Source organism: Artibeus jamaicensis, unplaced genomic scaffold (genome assembly GCF_021234435.1).
Source record: "Artibeus jamaicensis isolate MK-2021 breed Jamaican fruit bat unplaced genomic scaffold, CSHL_Jam_final contig_1015, whole genome shotgun sequence".
Lineage (NCBI taxonomy): Eukaryota > Metazoa > Chordata > Mammalia > Chiroptera > Phyllostomidae > Artibeus > Artibeus jamaicensis.
Genome location: NW_026521194.1, coordinates 320,532 through 342,785, shown reverse-complemented (window position 1 = coordinate 342,785; position 22,254 = coordinate 320,532). Strand labels below are relative to the sequence as shown.

General features: G+C 40.6%; 1 protein-coding gene across 2 annotated transcripts in view; it reads left to right on the top strand.

Moving 5' to 3' along the window:
• Nucleotides 1-22,254, top strand: part of SP140 (SP140 nuclear body protein) — a 131,350-nt gene that overhangs the window by 37,839 nt on the left and 71,257 nt on the right. For both annotated transcript variants that reach the window (XM_053663411.1, XM_053663394.1), the window contains 8 exons: nt 1,699-1,797; nt 2,649-2,702; nt 5,973-6,038; nt 11,334-11,438; nt 15,581-15,723; nt 16,868-16,915; nt 18,959-19,003; nt 20,926-21,041. In XM_053663411.1, coding sequence (XP_053519386.1) covers nt 1,699-1,797; nt 2,649-2,702; nt 5,973-6,038; nt 11,334-11,438; nt 15,581-15,723; nt 16,868-16,915; nt 18,959-19,003; nt 20,926-21,041 — 676 coding nt within the window. The remainder of the gene's footprint in view (nt 1-1,698; nt 1,798-2,648; nt 2,703-5,972; nt 6,039-11,333; nt 11,439-15,580; nt 15,724-16,867; nt 16,916-18,958; nt 19,004-20,925; nt 21,042-22,254) is intronic.

Here is a 22,254-nt window from a genome sequence, read left to right as displayed (position 1 = left end):
ATGTGCTAAACAATTTTTTTTTCACAAATTGAAAGATGTTAAGTGGCTTCATAAAGTTTTTGGAATGGGATTTAGACTAAGTGTGACCAAATATCTTTGTACATTTTGGCCACTGCCTACTGGATCCACACCCATTAATTAGTCTTTGGGACTAGGTTGGATAGGGCACATGCCAGGTCTATGCCTCCTTCCATTTGCTTTGGATCACTTCTAACATTCAAGAAGCACAGGAAAATCAGAAACAAGCATGTGCTAGATGAGACATTTTATAATAGACGAGAGTGAAAGTAAATGAAGTAGTGAAAGAATAAGAACCTTCACAGAATATATGCTAAATGCTGCATCTCCAAAGTAAATGTCTAATTATTTTGTGCCTAACTGCATAAAACATTTAAACAATAAGAATACTTCAGGAATAAGAGCTCATGACACATGCCAAAGCTCAAGCAGCTATTAAGACTGTTCACTTGGCAGTGGATCAGGAAGATAACCTGAAGTGGGCACAAGAGGCTGGAGAATTATCCCTGTTGGTCCAATGGTCCCACAGGACACTCCAGCAAGTCTTCAAGATGATCTCGGTGGGAACTCCATTTTAAAGGGATAGCCCGTATGCAATATCTGAAGCTAGAAGCAGGATCCATTGCTCACTAAGCAAAGTGCATGGTGGGAGGAGACAGTGTAATTACTGGGCACAATTTAGAAAAAAACCCCATAAACTGATGACTTTGTAAAGAGTTTTGGGAAGTATGTGTTTCAGTGACTGAGGACTTTCATAAACAGGAGTGATTATGAACAAGTTACATTTAGCCATAGATGTAGGTTTTCTAGAGTGTGGTTGTTGCTGATTGCTTTTCAGAAGTGTATGGTTTCAACTGATTAGTGACTTTAAATGCGGTTGGTGACATACGTAGTCATTGGCCAATTGGGATGAGTTTAAGAGTGGTCTGGAGGTGGATAATAGGAGATAATAGGGGAAGGGCCATCAAGGAACATATATAAAGGACACATGGACAAAGCCAAGGGGGCTAGTTTTGAGGGGGGAGGCGGGGAAGGATGAGGTGAAGGTGACATGGTGGAGTGAAAATGGAGACAACTGTACTTTAACAATTAAAAAAAATGTGGTCTGATACTTAATTTTACCATTTTCAAAGAATGGTTATTCTTTTTCCTGGAAGAATACAATCTTTTTATTTTATTCTTAGGGCTATGGTAGAAAAATAAAAGTAGAGAAAGCAGAATGAAATGCAAAGGATTGGGAAAGTGTGGCTCTGTAGGCTCTCAAGTGTGATTGTTGGAGGAGTTATGTATTTTTTTCCAAGGATGCAGTTCATCTTAACTCAGAATATCAGTGTACCGCACAAGAGCACCAGGAGCTCTTCCCTATCTCAGGATCTGTGGACACTAACTTTCTTGTTTCTGTTTAGTAGCTGGTGAACTAGAAGCTCCCCAAGTGGGTGGAGAAGGAGAATCTGGATAGCTTACCTGTAGCCTACTACCCTGAAAGACTAGGTGAACTTGACTTAAAGAAACAGTTATGATAAAGAGAGAAAGACAAGAGAAAAAAAGGAAGACTTGGCTATAGAGAGGATTAATATTATATTTCAGAGGAAGAAGCAATAAACAAAATCCACAAGGGTATCAAAAATAGCATCATTAAGGCATTTGAAAACAGTCTTAATAAATTATGATTTTGCCCAGAATCAGAACTACCAGCAGATGGAAATGAGAAGTGTTCCTGCGTTATGTGTTTTTCAAAAGATGTTCCAGGAGATCTAGATCCAAGCAGTGGGAGTCAAGGTAAGATGCTGCACAAGGGTCATGGCATGAGGGCGGGTTCATAGTTACCCGGAAACCCAGGTAGAATGTGACAGGCAGTTCAGTCCATCTTACTATGCTGTTCTCTGCATTTGCTCGATGTGACCCTTTTGGGAAGAGCAGGGAGGCAAGAGATCATTATAAAGTCATGTTTAATAGGAGGGGCCCTGTCAATTATATGTGAATAATGTAGTAGAAATGTGCTCTTAAAATGGCAGTATCTAGTTTCCTGCATTGCTCTATTAGTAGTAACACCTTAATTTATGTAATTATTTCCATTGTTGTCACATGGAACACTCAATGGAACCCAAGAAAACAAGGTGTACTTCTGCTAGTAAATGTGTCATTTTTTCAAAACCTTACCAAGACCTTAGAGACAACTGATCCTGCCACTTAATTGTCAGGAGGAGAGACTTCCATTAACTGCTCTTAACCCAGCATGTGTATTTGATGAATGTCCTGCACATGTCACTAATTTAGACAGTATTTTCCTATAAACTTTTTGCCATAAGATGTTCTTTAATTCTCACAAATACCTTAAGACCTAGACAGGATAGTATGCTTATTCCTATTCATGAGTGAATTGAAGTATGTAGGTATTTAAGAGTTGCTTTTTTTTTAAGTCCCATTGAGCACACACACAAAAAGAAGACCCAGGGCTCATCCTAGATTCATAGTTCTCAATTTAGGACATTTTTCATTCCTTTATAAGGAAGAAAAAAAAGGTCATCCAAACAAGTTTATAAACTCAAACCCTGGTAGTATGAATCATCCTAGCATTGGTAAACATTTAGCTATTAATTTCTGTTACCTTACATTCAACTTCTTCCTAGATCCTGTGGATCTTGCAAACAGCTCTACTTCAAGAACACTCAAGACAAAAGGAGGTAAGAATACATAAGATGTTACTTGGTTTTGATGTTGAAATGAGGTTATTAATGCCCAAGTTTCAATATTACTATGACAAGTGAACATAATATGATGGTCCCACAAAAAGTGTTCATATCCTAACCTCTGGAACCTGTACTGCATTTTCTCCTGTGGAAAAAGGGATTCTGCAGATATAATAAACCTAGGGGCCTTGAAAGGGGAATTTATTTGAGATATCTTCATGCCACCAATATAATCAATTGGCCTCAAAAACTGGAGAATAGTTTCTGACCATGGAGAGAGGGAGAAATGACTGGGAAATACAGAGAACTGTAATATTGCTAGCTTTGAAGATGGAGAAAATGAACAAAGATATGGGTGACTTGTAAAAAACTTGAAAAGTCATAAAAATAATAGCTTCTCCACAGCCTTCAAAAAGAAATAAAGACCTACTGAAACATTCATTTTAGCCCAGAGAGAAACTTGTCCGATTTCTAACCAATGTATCTGTAAGATAGTAAGTTCGGATTGCTTTTAGCCAGTACATTTGTGTTCATTTGTTATGGCAGCTACAGAAGAGTAATACAGATTTTGGTTGTTGGATGTGGAGTGGGGCTGTAACACCTTCCTATAAAGGAGGCAGTGGCTTAGGACTTGGGCATTGGGAAAAATTTTAAGTAGAATGATAGGAATTGTCTACATGGCCTAGAATGGTTCATTAGAAGAAATGTGGATGCTAAAGACAGAAATACTGACAGAAAGCTTGGCAAAGTTCATTTTTGTAGACATCTGGGAATCAGACCTTTCTGGGTATATATGAGGAGATTTCTAAACAAAATGAGGAAGGTGAAGCTGGTTTTATTTTATTGCTGAGAGCAAAATGGGAGAGGAAAAAGTTATATTAAGGGAAGAACTGCTCAACAAATGAAGTCAGGACTTGATGATTTGGAAAATTCTTAGCCTATGCAGATTGCAAAGATGCTAAAATTAGGAAATCCACTGTCAGGACATTGTTCTGTAGAATAAGAATCTGGCCTAGTGACTTTTTGCTGATGCTTCAGAAGGAGCAAAAGATCAGTGTCCAGTCACATAAAAGGTTCTCTGGAGAGTTTAAGTGTGTGAGTCACAGATCCCCTCAAGCCATCTCAGCAGACGTACAATACAAATATATAATTATATATGAAAGATCTGCGGAGGAGACTCTTTAAAGGAGTAAATCTGCATGACATAATGGGGGATCCATAAGATTCTTGAGAATTTTATAGCAACCAAAACAGAACTGCCAATGTCCAGTCCCTGGAACCTGTAAGCTGTTTCTTTACGTGGTGAGAGTCTGAGGATGTGACTAGGGATCTTGAGATGGGGAGGTGATCCTGGATTATTTCAGTGCCCCCCCCCCCCAAATCACAGGTATCCTTAAAATCAGAAAACATCTCCAGCTGTAGAGAGACGTTTATGTACCATGAGATAATCAGAGAGATCAGTAAGTCTGGCAGACAAGACACAATGAGCCAAGAAATGTGGGCAACTTCAAACTAGAAAAGACGAAGTTATGGGTTATTCCCTACAGCCTCCAGAAAGGAGCAAAGCCCAGTGCACACCTTGGTCCAGCCCAGGGGAGCTTGTTTCTCACTACAGCACTGTTACATTTCCCTTCCTTTAAACCAGTGTGTGATGCACAAGACATTATAAACATTTATTATATGCCAATTTAACTGTAAAATGTTTTCTTCTGAGATAAAACAACAAATTATACAAATATTAAGTATGTTATTTAATGAGTTCTGAGAAATGCATTCTCCTGTATAGTTCAAATGATACCAAGATATAGAATATGACCGTCATTCTGGAAAAAATCTGATTCTCATCTCTTATATCCTTATTTCTCACTCAGCAGAGGCAATTACTGTTCCTTTTTTAATGGTGACAATTTAAAAACGTCTTAATAGTAATTTGAAATACTATTTAAAGCAACTATTTTATTTTTAAAAAATAGTTTTTAAAAACTATTTTACTGAAATTTTTTCCACTCAGCATAATCATTTTGTCTTCTATTCACGTTGTTGGATGTATCAGTAGTATTTTCTTTTTTAATGTGAAGTAGAGCATATTTTATGAACACACCAAATTTTGTGTATACATTCTCCTATGATGGACACCATAAGTGCGCCAGTTTCTGGCTGGCATAAAAATGCTGCAATGAACATTTTTGTTGAAGTATTTCTCTCTTTCTATGCCTTCATATCTCTTGTATAAATCCCTAGAAATGAAATCGCTAGGCTGTGGGATAGATGCATTAGTTCTTTTTTTCTTGCAAACCCATGTCACGGTGATGCTGCACACAGAGGCTATGCCAAAGTGAGGAATACAAGCTTAGAAACTGTTTCTATCTGTCAGAAACCCCTGGTCTTAGAAAGGGTTTAATAAACCTGTTAGTAAGCCTGCTCTAACCTTACTCCTGAAGGAGACATTATTTTACTATCTGAAACCTAAGCAAATATCCTCTGAGGAGAGGAGGAAGATATCCTCTGGTTTCATACTAGTCAGTAAACAAGTCTTCTCTCTCCCCTGGAGGGTTACATGAGCTCCCATTTCCAAGGCAGCTTGCTGTTGAAACATCCTTGGAAAGATAATCTGAGGCATGCAGAATTGTCATGAAGAATACTTTGTATGTATCTCTTCAGTTTCTCTCAGATAACTTATTGAGAAGACTGTCTTCTCCCCACTGTAATCCTTGCCTCCTTTATCACAATTTAATTCACCATGTAAGTTTGGGTTTATTTCTGCCCAAGCAATCTACAGATTCAGTGCAATCCTTATCAAAATATGAATGGCATATTTCACAGAACTAGAACAAATAATCCTGAAATTTATGAAATCACAAAAGGCCCTGAATAGCTAAAGCAATCTTGAGAAAAAAAGAAAGCAAATTGGACGTACAATGTGCTTGGATATCAAACTATACTACAAAGCTATGGTGTTCAAAACAATATGGCACTAGCACCAAAACAAACTCATAGATCAATGGAATAGCATAGATAGTCCAGAAATCAATCCACACTTACATGTGATTTTTTTAAAAATTTTCAAAGAAAGGTTATTTCCTATTGTCTTTCACATCCACACACATTGAATTATAATCTGATGCTGCTACACTGGTAGTTAAGGATTTTGCCCCATTCTTGTGGATCAAAGTCTGAAAAAAGTACTCGAGCACCACTGACCAATGAGGCTTTGAGATATATTGACAGCTCTGAAAAATTAACTTATTCTCTTCTTTTCTGAAGGAAAAAAGAAAGGGAATGCCTGGACAAGATATAGAAGAAAGCAGCAGGGAAACATACATCAAAGAGGTAAGCAGGCAAAGTGAAGCAGTCACACCTTCACTTTGGAAGGTGAGTTTAGGACGGCACTGCTTCTTGTGCCCTTGTGGCCTGCAGTCACCTGTGGGCCCTGACAGTTTCCCTGCTACTGTGTCAGGTAGAATATAGGCTAAGATGCTGTAACTGAGAGGCCTGAAAATGGAGTGGCTTCGACAAAATTGTTTATGTCTTACACACATAATCATTCAGAGCTAAATGATCCAGGCTAATAGGGAGACACTGCCATCCTCAGTGCATGGCTTCTTCACTGGGTCAAGAATTCTTATTGATTAATTAAGGAAGATGTTCCAAAGAAGGCACATCAACAAAGTAGACCATATGTGTATGAGTGTGGAAAAAACACATATGTAAATATAAGTATTTGTGCAAATATTTTTATATGTATAAATGTTTATTTATACATATTTATCAAACTCTGTATAGAGAAACATAGTTATAAATATAAAGAAAAATCAATGACAGTTCATCCATAAAATATATGTAGTTATTACATTTGGTCATTGAAATATAAGTTATATTTATACTTTTATTTGAGTTTGGTAGATGTATGTGTACACATTAAAAAATAGCAAACACATGCAACTTTTGTAATAAAAGTATTATTTAAATAGTAACATATGCAAAGAGAAATCTCTACAAGGATATTTTTGGTCAAGTTAATCAGTCTCCTGACATTTTGTTTATTTTAGTAGTGATGTAAGGTACTCTTTTTCTGAAAAAAAATGAGGGTGAGACCTCATTTTTCATATCATTGAAAATTCTGAATCAGTCGATCTGTCATAGGATTTCAGAGTCCAATTAAAAATCCCCAATTTTCACCAATTTGCATATCTTATGTTTTTGCCATTTTACATGGCTTCCTGGTTAGTGGATTTGTACCACTTTGGGAAAAAAGAAAGTGGGTGCGTCCATTTTAAGAGTGGTTATTTTCAAAATATCAGATACTAGAGTTTAGCTATGGTAGCATGTACATTTATGTCTGCATGTATATAGATATGTTCTAAATGATTTCTTTTCAGAATACAGTGAGATTTTGTATGTAATTTAAAGTTGTCCTTCCTGAAAGTAGAGAATATTCTGGACACCTGCTTGAGATGCCTTACCGTTAACTTGCTTTCCTGTCTGAGTGGAGAGTGAAGGTGACTTCACATGGCAGTCGCAGTTTTGCACAACTGGATTTCCCCCGCCTACACTGAAACCACAGCAAAACTGTTGGCCAGTTGGTCTCGAGTAGAAGGAAGGTTAAAATGAATCTGCAGGATCCTGCCAACAATAGGCAGGAGATAAGCATTCTGCTACTTCCCCTTCGTATTAGGTGTGAGTCAGTACAAGTTTGCTAACATTCTGAGGAACATCGATTCTCCTTAACTTTTTACTAGTCAAGTTCACTAGTCAATTTGAGAGCTACGAAATCTAGAAAACCATTCTGTTGTCAGTTGTTGGCACTTGTATCATAGCTCTTATCAGCCTGAGACCTACAATTATTTTCCTCTCTATTAGGGTTGTGTTGAGATTTCAGTGTTATTAAATGGATATTACAACCTGGGGACATGAAAAATAGTTAAATCTTGCCTTGCTCAGCCAATACATTGTGAAAGTAAAACATAATAGTGCTCTTATGAATTAGCTGGTTTTAAACTCCAAACTCCAAGTCTCCTCATACCAAATGCTCCATAGGCTAGGTGAACTTTAATGTATTTCCTTTTTTACCCTGAAAATATTAGGCCTAACAAGTTTGATGAAAGCTAAATCCAACATATTCACTAGTTTCAGGAGAGACTGAGACAGTCTTCTGTATTTGCTGCACTGTCCAAGGTTGCAAAAAGAGCTTGCTGCCAAGCCTGGCTGCATATAGGGGAGGTGAAAATAAGCTGTCTGGATCTCTTCTCCCTGGGCTCTGAGCACGGGCTTTCAGGAGAGGAGGGAGGAATGAGGGAGAGCCAGACGTATCCTGGCCTTCCAGAGTCCCTCATTACTTTGGCCTCTTGGTGAAAGAGGAGTTGAGGAGGACCTTTCAGAGAGCATTCACCTGGGTGGATGAGCTATTTATTGCCTGGTGACCCACCTTCCAAGGGGAAGAAACAAGAGGGAGCAAAAAAAATACGAATCTGCCTCTTCAAAAACCACATTTTCACCTCTTTAGTAGATCTCCTTTGCCTATGGCTGTTAATATCCAAGTGTTCCACTTTCTTACACAAGTTTATCCATCTCCATAACCATCTTGTTTGAGCGGCTGTTATTTTGGTTATGTAAAAATAAGGAGACAGTTTGCCAGTCTGAAATTTGTATGATTTTGTGATAAGGTCTAATGATTAATATTTGTCCCATGGGGCCATTTTGATCTTGAAGAAATAAATATCCTCTCAGTAACTGTTAAGTCTAAAAATCAGAAAGTGGGTTTATTTTGCCAAGCAGTAGATCCATTGTGGGTTTGATAGAAGGGAATATCCCTCTTACGTTGCTGGTCTCATATGCTCCTAATGTGCTTAGAGTTTCCTGCACTTTGGACTGGGTAGTCCAGAAAATATTTCTTCTTGGAGTCTATAAAACTCTACCTGGCATCGACAGATGGTAGTGGTTGGGTGGAGGGCATAGAACAAAGAGAGAAGGAAATGAATTTGTCTTTCTGCCTTAAAAAGTATGACACATGTCAATAATAGCAAACATTGAGATGCATAGTCATAGCCAATCAACTTACGAATAGAGGAACATTCTCTTCTGCAACCGTCTATCAAGCCAGTCCTCAGTTACTGTTTGGACTAAGGTTTTATAAGACTCAATTCTACCCATTTCTCTTGGTTAGCCTTCTTCTGGTAGTTTCTTAGATTATATCTTTTTCAAACCAAGGTGGACAAAGCCCTTGGTCACATTTACTTCACTTACACATCACTTTCTGTACAAATAACTTTGTACAAGGTAATGTGTATAATGTGCTTCTCACCTGTAAGCTCACCACAGGGTTATTCTTAATGCACAGAATTTCTATTTTTTCTGTCTTTCCACTGAAAGAGTCCCAATATGTATTAACTCAATTTTGCAGTTTTCCCATCAATTTTCTCAGAATATGTTAGTTTTTGTAATGGGAATAATCATCATCTTGATCTCACATATTTGTTGGAAAGACTAAATAAATTAGTAGATGTACGATTGGAATCTGTTCAACACAAATCACATGGCTGCTTGAGATATGAGTAAAATGCTGATTTCAATTGTTTTTTTTTTGTTTAACTGATGTGAGGTTATGAAAAATAAAATAGATGATGAGCCTAAGATTAATTCCTGGTAGTTTAAAGACTAAGGAATATATATTGTTCTTTATGTTTTAGTCAGGCTTTGAGGAAGTTCCATTTACATTTTGAAAAACACTAATATCTGAAAAAAAGGTACTTCAGAAGGTATCTTTTTTAAAGGTATTAAAAAAGGTATCTGCAACTATGATTGTATTTTTTTTCATTTTTGTCAGAGAAAAAGAGAGGCAGATGTAGAGTCCATTACGTCATAGTAACAGAGCCTTAAAGAGGAGAACTGAGTAAAGAGGCAATGAAGGGGGGGAATATACTTCTTTTTACAGGGGGATGTACTTTCAGTGACTATACATACATCTATTTCCTCTGCTCTACTCTGTGTTTTTAGTAATAAATCCTTTTTCCTAATTGGTTCGTGTAGCTTTATTGACTGTTAAGAAAAGCATACGACTTATGCTTTTTCAAAATGTGTCAGGGGCAGAAGGAAGATAATCTGACAAACCATTTACTTGGTGTCAAATCTAAACCAGACCCCAGGGACCCAGGGTGCACTGTGGTGCTGCTGTTTCTGCCGAACTGATAACTTTCATGTTGGGCCTCAACATGACTGTTGTCATATAAAAGTTATGTATAACCCATGAATCATTTTGCTGACTCTTCTGTTGCACAGAGAGTCACAGGTTGCACGCCACTGGTGACCCCAAGTGCTGGTCAGAAGACTCCTTCTCTTGAGTCTCTGGACTTGTGTCAGTCACTTAACTACTTTTGCCTCAGTTTCCTCACCTGGGAAGCAGGAGAGTGAATTAGGCTGCCCACCCTTCTCAGCCCCTCCAAGTACAGACAGTCCGTCTATCTCAAAGCTGGAATATGGACAGCCCTCTCCTCCCACCCTAACTCTATACCGTGGCTGAGAGGGCAGGATCAGGTACATATCATTCTTGAGTCAGTTCATTTTGAAGGCATTTCACTCTTTAGTGGAATCAGGCAGCTAGCTTCATTCCCCTGCCCCCAAATGCAATTTATAGATTTCTCTAGAGCTTCCTGGGTTTCCCTTTCAGCTTTGGATAAGGCTGATGTAGGGGAGAAATGAGGCAAAGCAGTGAACACAAACAGGAGGCAGACACCATCTCCATTAGGTCACCCCATCACTGTCCTCTCTGCTCAGGAGTCAGGGCTCACACAGGAAGAGGCAGGTACAGTCTGGTACTTTGCCTCCAATGACCTAAGTACAGAGGAATAGCCCAGCTGCAGAGCTCCCTTCTACCAGGACAGCAGCTGCATGTGTCACTGTCACGTAAGAATCAGGGGGCTGACTGCATGGGGAGCTAAGACAGTCATACTGACATGTGGTGTCTCTGCTAAAGCATGCTGGTTGTGGGGGGTTTGAGAGGTGAAATCACAGGTGGCAAACACAAGGCCCCTAGGGCCCAGTCCGCCTCTCCTGTGTTTTTTTTTTTTTAAGATTTTATTTATTTATCTTTAGAGGGGAAGGGAAGGAGAGAGGGAGACAAACATCAATGTATGGTTGCCTTTCGTGCGTCCCCTGCTGGGAACTGGCCTGCAGGGAACCTGCCTGCAACCCTGGCATGTGCCCTGACTGGGAATCGAACCTCGATTGTCTGGTTCGCAGGCCCGTGCTCAAGCCACTGAGCTATACCAGCCAGGGCTTCCACTGTGTTTTATCTGGCCCGGCACCTTGGTTTCACTCAGCAGCAGCCCCAAACTCCTTGCCCCTAGTTAAGGGTAGTTACATTTGTACAGTCCTAAAGTTACACCTAGCCCTTTGAAGGCAACCATGAGGCTGATGTGGCCTCTGGTGAAAACGAGTTTGACATTCTTGGGAAGGTAGATATTCTGTGGTTATGTATCAAAAATGCCACTGAAAGACTCTGAAACTCTGGAGATTTGTGGAATAAAGTTCCCTAAGTACCCGTGTCTTTCTAGGAACAAACTCAAGATGGGGCGAGGGGTACATGTGCAATTGCAAAATGATACAGATTGAAGAAAGCTTCTGTTTCAGGGTCAAGAAAGCACAGAGATAACACTGTGGATTTTCGCTCTCAAATACTTCCTGTGACCTGTAGACAGGCAAAAGGGATGTTGCATAAGAAGAAATTGAAACAAGGTGGGTTTCATGGTCTAATTTGCAACTCTTATGCAAAGGAATGACAAGAAGTCCAGAATTACTCATGTGAATTACACATCATTCAAGGACTTGAGGTTGTATTTTCACTTGGGAGAGGGAGCAAGGGAACCTTGAGATGATATTTTCATACTTTAACACACCATTCATATTACATATTAGGTAGTAAGCTACCACATGGAAGTAACCATGGAAATACCCAAAGAACCAAATCGAGAAGTGAATCAGAAATAAATGGGAAGAGGCCCTCAGCCTCTGCCTTCCTATCTCCTCCTTTCTGGATCATTATTACTAGAACGGGGTGTTAGAAGTAGTGAGAAGATCACAGAATTTAGAATTAGAAATCCTGCATCCCAGCCTCAGCTGTGCCAAGAGTGACTGATTCATCTGAATAAAAAAGGGTACTTCTCTTGACTCTGAAATTCCTCATCAAAAAAAGAGGTGATGATTAACATATGCCTCATAGTATATCTGTAGAGAATTAATTTATATAATTGATGTATAGTATTTAAACAGCTTTCCTGAGATATAACTCACAAATCATACAAGTCACCACTTAGAGTGCATGATTCATTGTTGGGTTTTGTTTGTGTGTTCATGGGATTGTGAATTTACGATCTAAATTTAGAACATCCCTTGTTCCCCACTAAAGGAAACCCCAGGTCTCTCAGTAGTCAGTGCCAACTACCACCTCACCCCACTGCCCAGGCTGAAGCAGCCGAGCCTATTCTAGGTATTTAACATAAATGGAATCATACAGTGTGAGCCGTTTTGTGACTGTTCTTTCCCTTAGCATGATGTTTTCAAGGTTCATCCATGTAATAGCATGTATTAGTACTTCATTCCTTTTCATGATCAAATAATATAATATTCTATGGTGTGAATACACTTCATTTTGTTTATCCCTTCATCAGTGTGGGTTATTTGCACTCTTGGGATTACAAATAATGCTCTTTTGAGCATTTGTGTGAAAGTATTTGAGTTAACAGATGTTTTTTAATTCTCTTGGGTGTATATTCAGGAGAGAAATTACTTGTTCATATGGTAAGTTTGTGGTTAACTTCTGATAAAACACCAAAATATTTTTTACAGTGGATTCACTATTTTATTTTTTCACTTGTTTAAGTATGTTTTATTGATTATACTCTTATAATTATCCCATTTTTTTCTCCCCTTTACCCCCTTTTGCCCTGAAACCCACCTCCCTCCATAACTCCCCCACTAGGTTCATGTCCATAGATCATTTGAAAGAGTTCTATGACTTTTCCATATCCTATACTATTTTAAATTACCCCATGTCTATGTTATACCCATCATTTATGCTTCTTATTCCCTGTACCTTTGCCCTGATTCTCCCATTCACCTCACCCAGTTCATCACCCTCCATATGATCTCCATTTGGATTATTGTGTTCCTGTTCTGGTTGTTTCCTCATTTTGGCTTTTGGTTTTGTATTTACAGGTTCAGTTGTTAAAAGTTGTGAGTTTGTTGTCATTTCACTGTTCATAATTTTGATCATCTTCTTTTTCATAGATTAAGTCCCTTGAACATTTTTAATAACAAAAGTGCATATTATTTATTTATTCATTAAAAAATATTTTATTGATTATGCCATTACAGTTGTTCTATTTCCCCCCTTCATTCCCCTCCACCCCGCACCATTCCCCCCTTTTCTTTATGTTTATGTGTCACAAGTTCTTTAGATTCTATATTTCCCATTCTATTCTTGCCCCCCTTCTATTTTCTATCTACTGTCTATGCTACTTATTTTCTGTACCTTCTCCCCCCTTCTCCTCCTCCCACTCCCCTGTTGTTAACCCTCCACGTGATCTTCATTTCTATGGTTCACTCCTGATCTAGCTGTCCTCTTAATTTGCTTTTGTTTTAGGTGTGGTTGTTAATAACTGTGAGTTTGCTGTGCTTTCACTGTTCATATTTTTTATCTTCTTTTTCTTAGATAGGTCTCTTTAACATTTCATATAATAAGGGCTTGGTGATGATGAACTCCTTGAATTTGATCTTATCTGAGAAGCACTTTATCTGTTCTTCCATTCTAAACGAAAGCTTTGCTGGATAGATCGATCTTGGATGTAGGTCTTTGGTTTCATGACTTGGAATACTTCTTTCCAGCCCCTTCTTGCCTATAAGGTCTCTTTTGAGAAATCTGCTGACAGTCTGATGGGAACTCCTTTGTAGGTGACTGTCCTCTTATCTCTTGTTGCTTCTAGAATTCTGTCCCTCATTTTAACCTTGGCTAATATAATTATGATGTGCCTTGGCGTGTTCCTTCTTGGGTCCAACTTCTTTGGGACTCTGAGCTTCCTGAGCTTCCTGGAAGTCTATTGCCTTTGCCATATTGGGAAAGTTCTCCTTTATTATTTGTTCAGATAAGTTTTCCACTTGTCACTCTTCCTCTTCCCCTCTGGTACCCCTATAATTCGGATGTTGGAACATTTAAAGATGTCCTGGAGGTTCCTAAGCCTCTCTGCATTTGTTTAAATTCTTGTTTCTTCATTGTTTTCTGTTTGGTCATTTTCTTCTTCCATCTGGTCCACTCCCTTGATTCGAGTCCCAGTTTTTTTTCCATCACTATTGGTTTCCTGTGAATTTCCCTGCATTTCAATTAGTTTAGTCTTCATTTGTTCCTCTAATTTGTGACTAAAATCAACCAGTTCTGTGAGCATCCTGATCACCAGTGTTTTGAACCGTGCATTTGATAGATTGGCTATCTCTTGGTCACTTAGAAGTATTGGCTCTGGGGTTTTGAGCTGTTATTCTTGAGCCATAATGTTTTGGTCTGTTCAAACCAGTTCCATATGAGGGGCAGAGCCTTCGGTGTTCACCAGTGCGGGGTGACCCAGGTCGCTTGTTTGTGACGCCGTATGTGGGGGAGGGGTCAGAGTGGGGCAATAGCGGTCCCCTCTGCTGTTTCCTGAAAGCCTCTGGGGCCTGCGTGGTTTGTCTCACTGCTAGCTCCTATGCCTGGTTTATCTGCATGCAAATGTGTGACCACGGTCAGCCAGCCACCTTGCACCCTCACTGGGTCTGCCTATTGCCACCCCAGGCCTGGGATCTGCCAACTGCTGCCTGCAGTTCTGGGTCAGTCTGTCCGATTTTTCCTGTGAGACCCCGCTCCGCCAGCCACTGGCTCTGCCCCTCTTACCAGTCTGGCTGAATGGTTCATTGTTGTTGGACTTCCATACAGTTCAATTTTCTATGTTTTGGTTGCATTTTGTTATTACTAAAACTTTCTTTTCTTTAGACTTGGTTGTGCGAGGAGGTACAGTGTTTCCACCTATACCTCCATCTTGGCCGGAAACCCTGGATGCACTATTTTATATTCCCACCAACAATGTATTGAGGGCTCCAGCTTCTCTCTCTTCTGGCCAACATTTGTAATTGTCTGATATTTTAAATGATGGCCATGCTAGTAGTTGTGAAGTGATCTCATTGTGGTTGTGATTTGCATTTCTTTAATGACTAATAATGTTTACCATATGACTATCTTTTATATATAAGTTAAATTTTCAACTGGCTACATTTCACAATTATTTTTACTACTGACTATCCATGAAATCAGGAATAAAGAAAAAAATCACTGCTCAGTAATGTCATTAAACTGGATGGAACATGCTGTAAGGGAGGGCACCAATGTGGCCATGGTGCCATTATGAGCTGCAGGGTCCCCACCTGACACCTCAGTCGAACTTGAAGCTCTGCCTGCTCACTGCCCCTGGGCCCCAGACAGTCTGGCCTGTTCTTTGCCTCCAGAACTCACTAGCAAATTTAAATCTTCTCATTGTTCAGAAAGAGAGGATTCTTGGAGGATTCCTTTTAGGTGATTTTGGAATACTTTTATAACATTGATTTTGATGGTAATGATTATTTATTTATTATTTTTTTTTGCAAAAAGTCAAAGAAATGTGTGTACAAAACTGGTAATCTCTTTGGAGGGGACTTACCAGCTGTGTTTGAGGATTCTGATATCTGAGAGGGGAGGCCAGGCACTCCTGCTCTAGTGGTCTTGAGCCCCAACAGGGCAACTCCAAATTCATTGTGTTGAGAGGCTGGCATCTGAGCTGTGAGGACAGAAGGCCCAAGGTCAACTTACCTTTGTCTTGCAGGAGTCATGAGGAAGTGCATACAGAGTGAGGATGGCAATTGGTTCACCCCCAGAGAGTTTGAAATCAAAGGAGGCCGTGCAAGATGGAAGGACTGGAAGAGGAGTTTGTACTGTGGAGGGAGAGCCCTAGAATGGCTAATGGAGGTATTTTAGTTACAGGAGGCTTTGATGTGATTTTCCTGAGGTCAATATTTACTCACCAAATATATGCTGAGGTATGGCTAAAGCCCCAAACCCATGAGTTTATCTTTTTCCTGCAAAGACGTACCCCACACTCATACCTCAGTACAAAGCAGCACATCCATTTGTCAAAGGGGCTTCATCTGGGTGGATGCAGGGGCCTGAGGGAGGGAAAGGTCATGCTGACCCAGGTGCTTGCAGACAACTTTAGGTATAGAAAGAAAGAAGAGTCTACAGTCAAACAAGTGGGCAGAAAGCCCTTCAGAGAGAGTGGAGTAAGAACCAGAACCACAATGAATGTGACTCTGTGGTTTTAGGTAGAAGGATTGTGTGTGATATGGCATAATCCATCAACTGGGGTTGTTTGCAGATAGATTTATGCCAGGATAAGGAGTTTAAACTCATAACATAGACAGTGCAGTACCAAAGAGTCTCCTGAGGTGTGAAATGACATATTAAAATAGTATCTCAGCCAATGTGGGGCCTTGAAATGACTTCAGTGTCTTTCAGCCCAAGAAACCAATAGTCAACCTGCAAGGCTCAGCTCCCATGTCACTCCTGTCTGAATGTTCCCTGACTGACCTGCTCTGGTCACCCCTTCCCTGGGCCCCCTGAACTCACTATTGAGGCCCCTTTCACAGTTTGATTCTTAACCTTCCATGCATTCCTTTAGTCTCTCTAGACCTCTATAAGGTTTGTCCATAGTTATGTGCCCAACATTGTCCAGAGTGTGTGACACCCTGTAGGTATGGGACCCATGTGTATCAGTTGAATGAATAGCCCTGGTGTGAGGAGGCAGGTGTGAGTGGCACTGGTGGAAATGGAGAGAGTGTGAGAGGTGTCACAGAGATTGTGAAGAAAAATCTCTGATAACTTAAGAAAAAGCACAAGAGCAAGGAAAATGGTTCTAAAGAGGATTTTCTGGGTTCCATGGATGAATTTTAGGAGAAGAACATGTGAGGAGAGGGAGATGCTGTCTCATTTAACACCTGGGTTTTGAGAAGACAGTGGGACATAAGTTAGAAATATTTGGGAGGAGGTAAGAAATGCCAGATTCCCACACAAAGGAACAAGGCTGACCATATCCTTGGATATTTTTATTTTTCAGAAAGGATTTCTATGGAATCCTCCAAGAACATATGGAGGGAGAAAAAAGGTAATAATTACATAACTTTCTACAAGTTCTTACACATAGCTGGTTTTACATATAAAGTATTTTATTTTGTGGTTTCTCAGTTGGATAATTATAATTATCCTTTTTTGCAACTGCCTTCAGAGTTACTACCTTGAACATTACATTGTATGCAGTCTTCTTTGAAGAGCAAACCATGTGAGACAGAGATGATAAGGAGGTATCAAAATAGATCTCAGAGATGAGTTTTAGCTATAGATGAAGATGTTGTAGGGTGTCAAATTTGTAAAAGCAAACATAACTATGGAATACATAGAGAAATTTCATAATAAGTCACAGGGTCATCTTCAACACAAACCTAGGTATTTTTTAAGTCAAGGTTATTATTTTCTAACTGTATTGAAATCTGATGGAGTAAAGTTTGCTCACCATCACTGAGATGAACCCTGTGTAGTAGTTTATCTATCTTGGGGCACAGGTGAAACCATATACATTTCATGAGATAGGCACCAAAAATACAGGTTTCTCCTCTGATAATTTACATCCTCTTACACCTTCCAGTAAAATGTGTACAGAGACATGCAGAATTCTTTTCTGGGGGGAAACTATTTGCCCTTCATGAGGATGCTGCCTATGGGGAGGAAGCTTTTGGGAGATCCATGTACATGGGAGTGCCTGGCCTGGCCTGGAAAGTTGTTTACTTTGATGCCGCCCCTTTGGCTCCAGCAGAAGACCTGGTCAGGCCTTCTTTCTATCTGTGAAAGTGGTTTCTTCCTCTATGGAAGAAGGGTATAGAGGCAACAAACAAATACATAATGTAAGTTCAGGTAGAGAACAAAGTGATGGCTTTTCCAAGACTGGGTATGAATGAGAACTTAAGGTAGTGGGGGAGGAAAGAAATACCCTTCCTATATACTTCAGGTAGAAATGGCCATCCAATACATTCTCAGAATCATTCTAAGATAGGCCCCATAGAGCTGGCCAATGGGACTTCACCTTCCACTGAGATTCTGAGGTCCAGGTCTATACACTGCCTGATGTCCCTATGTGACAACTTCCTGGCCCCTCACAAGCGCCTCTCATACCTTCTGGTGACAGCTTATGTTTTGTGAAATAATATATTCCTCAAGAACAATCATTTATTGTATGTTAATGTTTGTTCAAGAAATACTAAATGCCCAATATCCATTAAAGGAGATTCAAACAATATCCTTGACCTCAAGGATTTTTCAACTTTATTGTCAAATATGGAAGAATGACTAATGGGTAGGGCTGGGGGAATCTAGGCCACACAAGGAGGTGGGCAGTGACATGGTCACCTCTCAGGCGATTGTCTAGTGGGTCACACCTGTGTATGACCACTGTGCCCTGCACTGGAGAGGAAGGCAGAGGCTGTCTGGATCTAGAGGGGAAACCATTCTACTGAATGTGCACTAGTGGGTGGCAGTCAGTTACCTCTAAAATGCCACTCAGCTGACATCTTGGGGTTTGAAAGGAGAGGAGAAGTGGGTGATATTCTGGAAGAATAAGGGCAACACTGCAGGCCTTGAACACATTTTGTCTTTGAAGCTACACCCTAGAAGAGCTTCAGAGGGTGATGGAATTCTTTCTTGGGACACAGGCTAGGATTGCAGGAATCTGGGCTCTGTGGGTGCTGGAGGCTGTGGATGATGAGTCCTCAGCTTGATACTCTCATTGCAGCTACTGTGGTGGGATATAGAGAAGAAAGCTTGAGGGCCCTTCAAAGTGGGAGAACCAGAAGAATTCCTCCAGTTACATCTGTGAAAGCTGGGCCACTCTCCCTGCATGACTTCACAAAGGCCCATCTTGGGTCTGAGAGCCAGGGCACATAACTAGATTGGGCCAAACAGTGCTACTTTGGCATTTTTAATTCTCTCTCTCTCTCTCTCTCTCTCTCTATATATATATATATATATATATCCACAAAAGTAAGTATGAAATAATGGATAGATTGTGAATTGAATCCTTCAAAAAAGGGCTGTTTAAATAAGTGATGGATGCAAACATCCCATTCATTATTGTCACTCAATCTTTCTTCTTTTTCAGCAGGAAGTATCAGAGTCTTACAGCAGTATCTTAGATGACCTGTGTGTAAGTACTAAATCCCATGTATAGCCCCCAAGTAATCTAGGCCTTTTCCCTTGGTATTTTACCTGTCTCATGGTCACCTTTCTCTGCAGTGTGTTCACACTCAGTTGGAATATGTCGTTGTGTATTTTGAGCAGACAATAGGAAACGCATATGCATGCAGGGCAGCTGTGTCCTTTACTGGGGCCTGGTATCCACCCTCAAAGGAACCAGCAAGGTGCTGAGCTGGAGGTTAGGAATAAAACCACCACCACTTAGCAAATTTGGGCATCTTTACTTGCACTAATACCATATGGCTGCCTGCTTTGGGATCTGTCAAACCCAAGGAAGATTCCACTGTCTAAACTAAATCATTCATTGATTTCTTTCATTGTGACAAGATGATGTGCATTTTAAGTAGAGTCACCTCTGCATAACTCCAGGGGACAGCACTCCATAGGATGTGATGCCATAATAGTGATAGAATACATCCATAGTGGAGGAGGGACAGTCAAATAGTTCTTCATAAATTTTACCTCCAAACAATCCCCTGAAAGGATGTTGATGTGATCCCAACGGATTTTGATCTTCAGCAAACCTAGGGAATCTTCACTTATCTCAACAGCCCTGGGGTCCAGTGTTTGTGAGGCTTATTTTGGGTGGGTGTAGACATAGAGGACTAGGTCCCACTGCCCAGGGCCGAAGAAGGAGGAGATGGCAAGAGACCGACCTGAATTCCTGTCAGTCTCTTTCCTGGAATCGACATTACAGGCCAATTCAACATCGACTTAGAATAGCCCCCTGCCTTACTCACCAGACTCTGCTCAGTCTAAGTCTCCACTTAGTTGCACAGTGGAGTCATCTGAAGGCCTAGATTATCCCCTACAGGAAATCTGTTTTAATCAACCTGTGGTATGACTTGTACATTAGGATTATTTAAAAGTCCCTGGATGATTCCAATACACAAAATTGCCCCTTTTATGACTCCCTGAAGAATACCAATGCCTGCACCCCACCCAGACCAAGTGATTCAGAATCTCTGGTGTCCTAATATCTTATACACTCTCCTTGAAAGATTCTATAGTGTAGCTGGGCAAAGATCCACAGAGACACACACCTGTAAAGATTATTCTGTAGGTAGATTCTTAAACATTGGTTATGTTTGTCATTTTTTTTCTTTTGTTGTTTTTTGGAGAGAAGGGTCATCAGTTTTGGAGAATGATGCTGGTAGTCTGTGAGTGTCTGTACTTGCAGGAAGAAATATTGGCCAAGCCTGGCTGATAGAGCATCTCAGACACCAATGGGGATGTGTGTCAGGACCCCCCAGGACACTGAATGGGAGCTCTTGGCAGGACATTTTTGGGGCTATACTCTCTCATATATGACCATTTTTAATAACAAAAGAAATGCCCAGAATTTCAATTTTTCAACCCAACTATTTTCACTGAAAAACCCAGAAAAAGACTCAAAATAATTATGAATTAATGCCTTTTCATCTTTTATTACTTTGTATACTAAGAAATGTTTTCCATGTTGTCAAATTCTCAATACATTACCCATTTTCACTATCCACCCAATAAATTATGCCATTGTGTTGTATACAAACAGGTTTAACACTATTTCAGGAGCTGATTTTATCTGCATGGTAATAACACTACTCAGATTCCCATGAAATCATCCTCTTGTTTTGTTGCCTGTCTTTCTGTGTTAAAATCACTGGTTTTACAGGCAAAACTTCTCTGGTCTGATTATACACACCCACCTCCTGAACTTCACGGTATTCCAAGAATTCTTCTTCTGAATCCCCCCACTCCATGCTGTCCCCTCACAGCTCAGAGAAACACATAAGAGTCCCTGCAGGTTCACACAAAGTCTATGAGTCCTAGATTCCCACAGTGTTTGTCACCAGGAGCTCATGGGGATGTGGTCATTGTTTCACTTCCTAGCTGAAAAACTCAGACGTATGTGAGATCTGCCTCGATGGAGGAACGCTCTTTTGCTGTGATACTTGTTCCAGATCCTTTCATGGGTACTGTCACCTTCCACCTGTGGAGACTGAGAGGTTTGTGAGGTGCAGCCCCCTCCCTTTTAGGGACGCTTTCTTCTGCCATGCACACTTCCCTTGCTGGGTAACTGCTTGTGACTTGATGGGGACAGAATATGCTGGATGTGCAAGTCCAGCAGTATAATCTGGGAGCCGTTGAAAGATGCTGGCAGCAGGAGGGTAATGTTCCCTCTCTCCTCTGGGAGGCTGAGACCAGTGGCTGCATCCTTAGCCTTCATAATGCTACTGTCCTTTCCAGAACTTTCCCAGCACAGACTACTGTTTACAGGATTGGAAGTGCCAGTTGCTTGTATTCTGTGCGTATTCAGAAAATGCAGAAAACATGGCCTTGTTTCCTCAATTTACCACCTTCCCAACTGGCTGATGAAGGCCTAAGGTCCCCATGGGTTAAGGTCCCATCTCAGACACTCCATCCTGGGGGACAGGGCTCCCTGTGCTCCCAGCAGTGCAGATGGGGAAAGGAGAGCTCACCACTGTCACTGACAAAGCCCTCCATACACTCAACCTCTACTTTTACCCTTTATGGTCAGAGGGTCATCAGCTCAGACTGCCCATGGGGGTCTTACAGCCTCTGGGAGGTATCCCCTGCATGTCCCTGCTGTGCCCATCAACCATTCCTAAAAGAAGAACTGAGGCAGCCAAAGAAATGGTGCCTGTTTCTGAGACTTGGTCTTGCTCACTTTTCTTGACCTTCTAGGAGCCTGTGGAGTTGCATCTTCTGCAGGGTGAAGGAGTCTTCAGGAAGTCAGCAGTGCGTCAGGGAATCTGAGGTCCTGGCAAGGCCAATGGGGCCTGAGGAGCAGCTGGTGAGTCAAATCCAAAAGCCAAGCCTTCTCCTTTATGCTCGATGTGAGAAGTCAAACAGTTGCAGGGTGAGAGGAAGGGTATAAAAGCACAGCCATTCCTCTGACCACACCTCACCCACTCTGAAAACTCCCCAGAAACTGTTTGCAGGAAAAAACCATTCAGCCATTACATGACTGTTTCCTAGAATGAAAGCTGTTTGGGGAAATTTCCAGAAGACTGGTATATATGGGCTCATTTTCTCCAAGTTGCCTTTCATTCATATCTTCCTTCTTTTGTAGAAATGTGAGTTCCTGCTGTTGAAAGTATATTGCCATTCAGAGAGCTCATTTTTTGCGAAGATCCCATATTATTACTATGTGAGTAACAATAACAAACCATGAATACAGGCTGCTATGTTGTTACC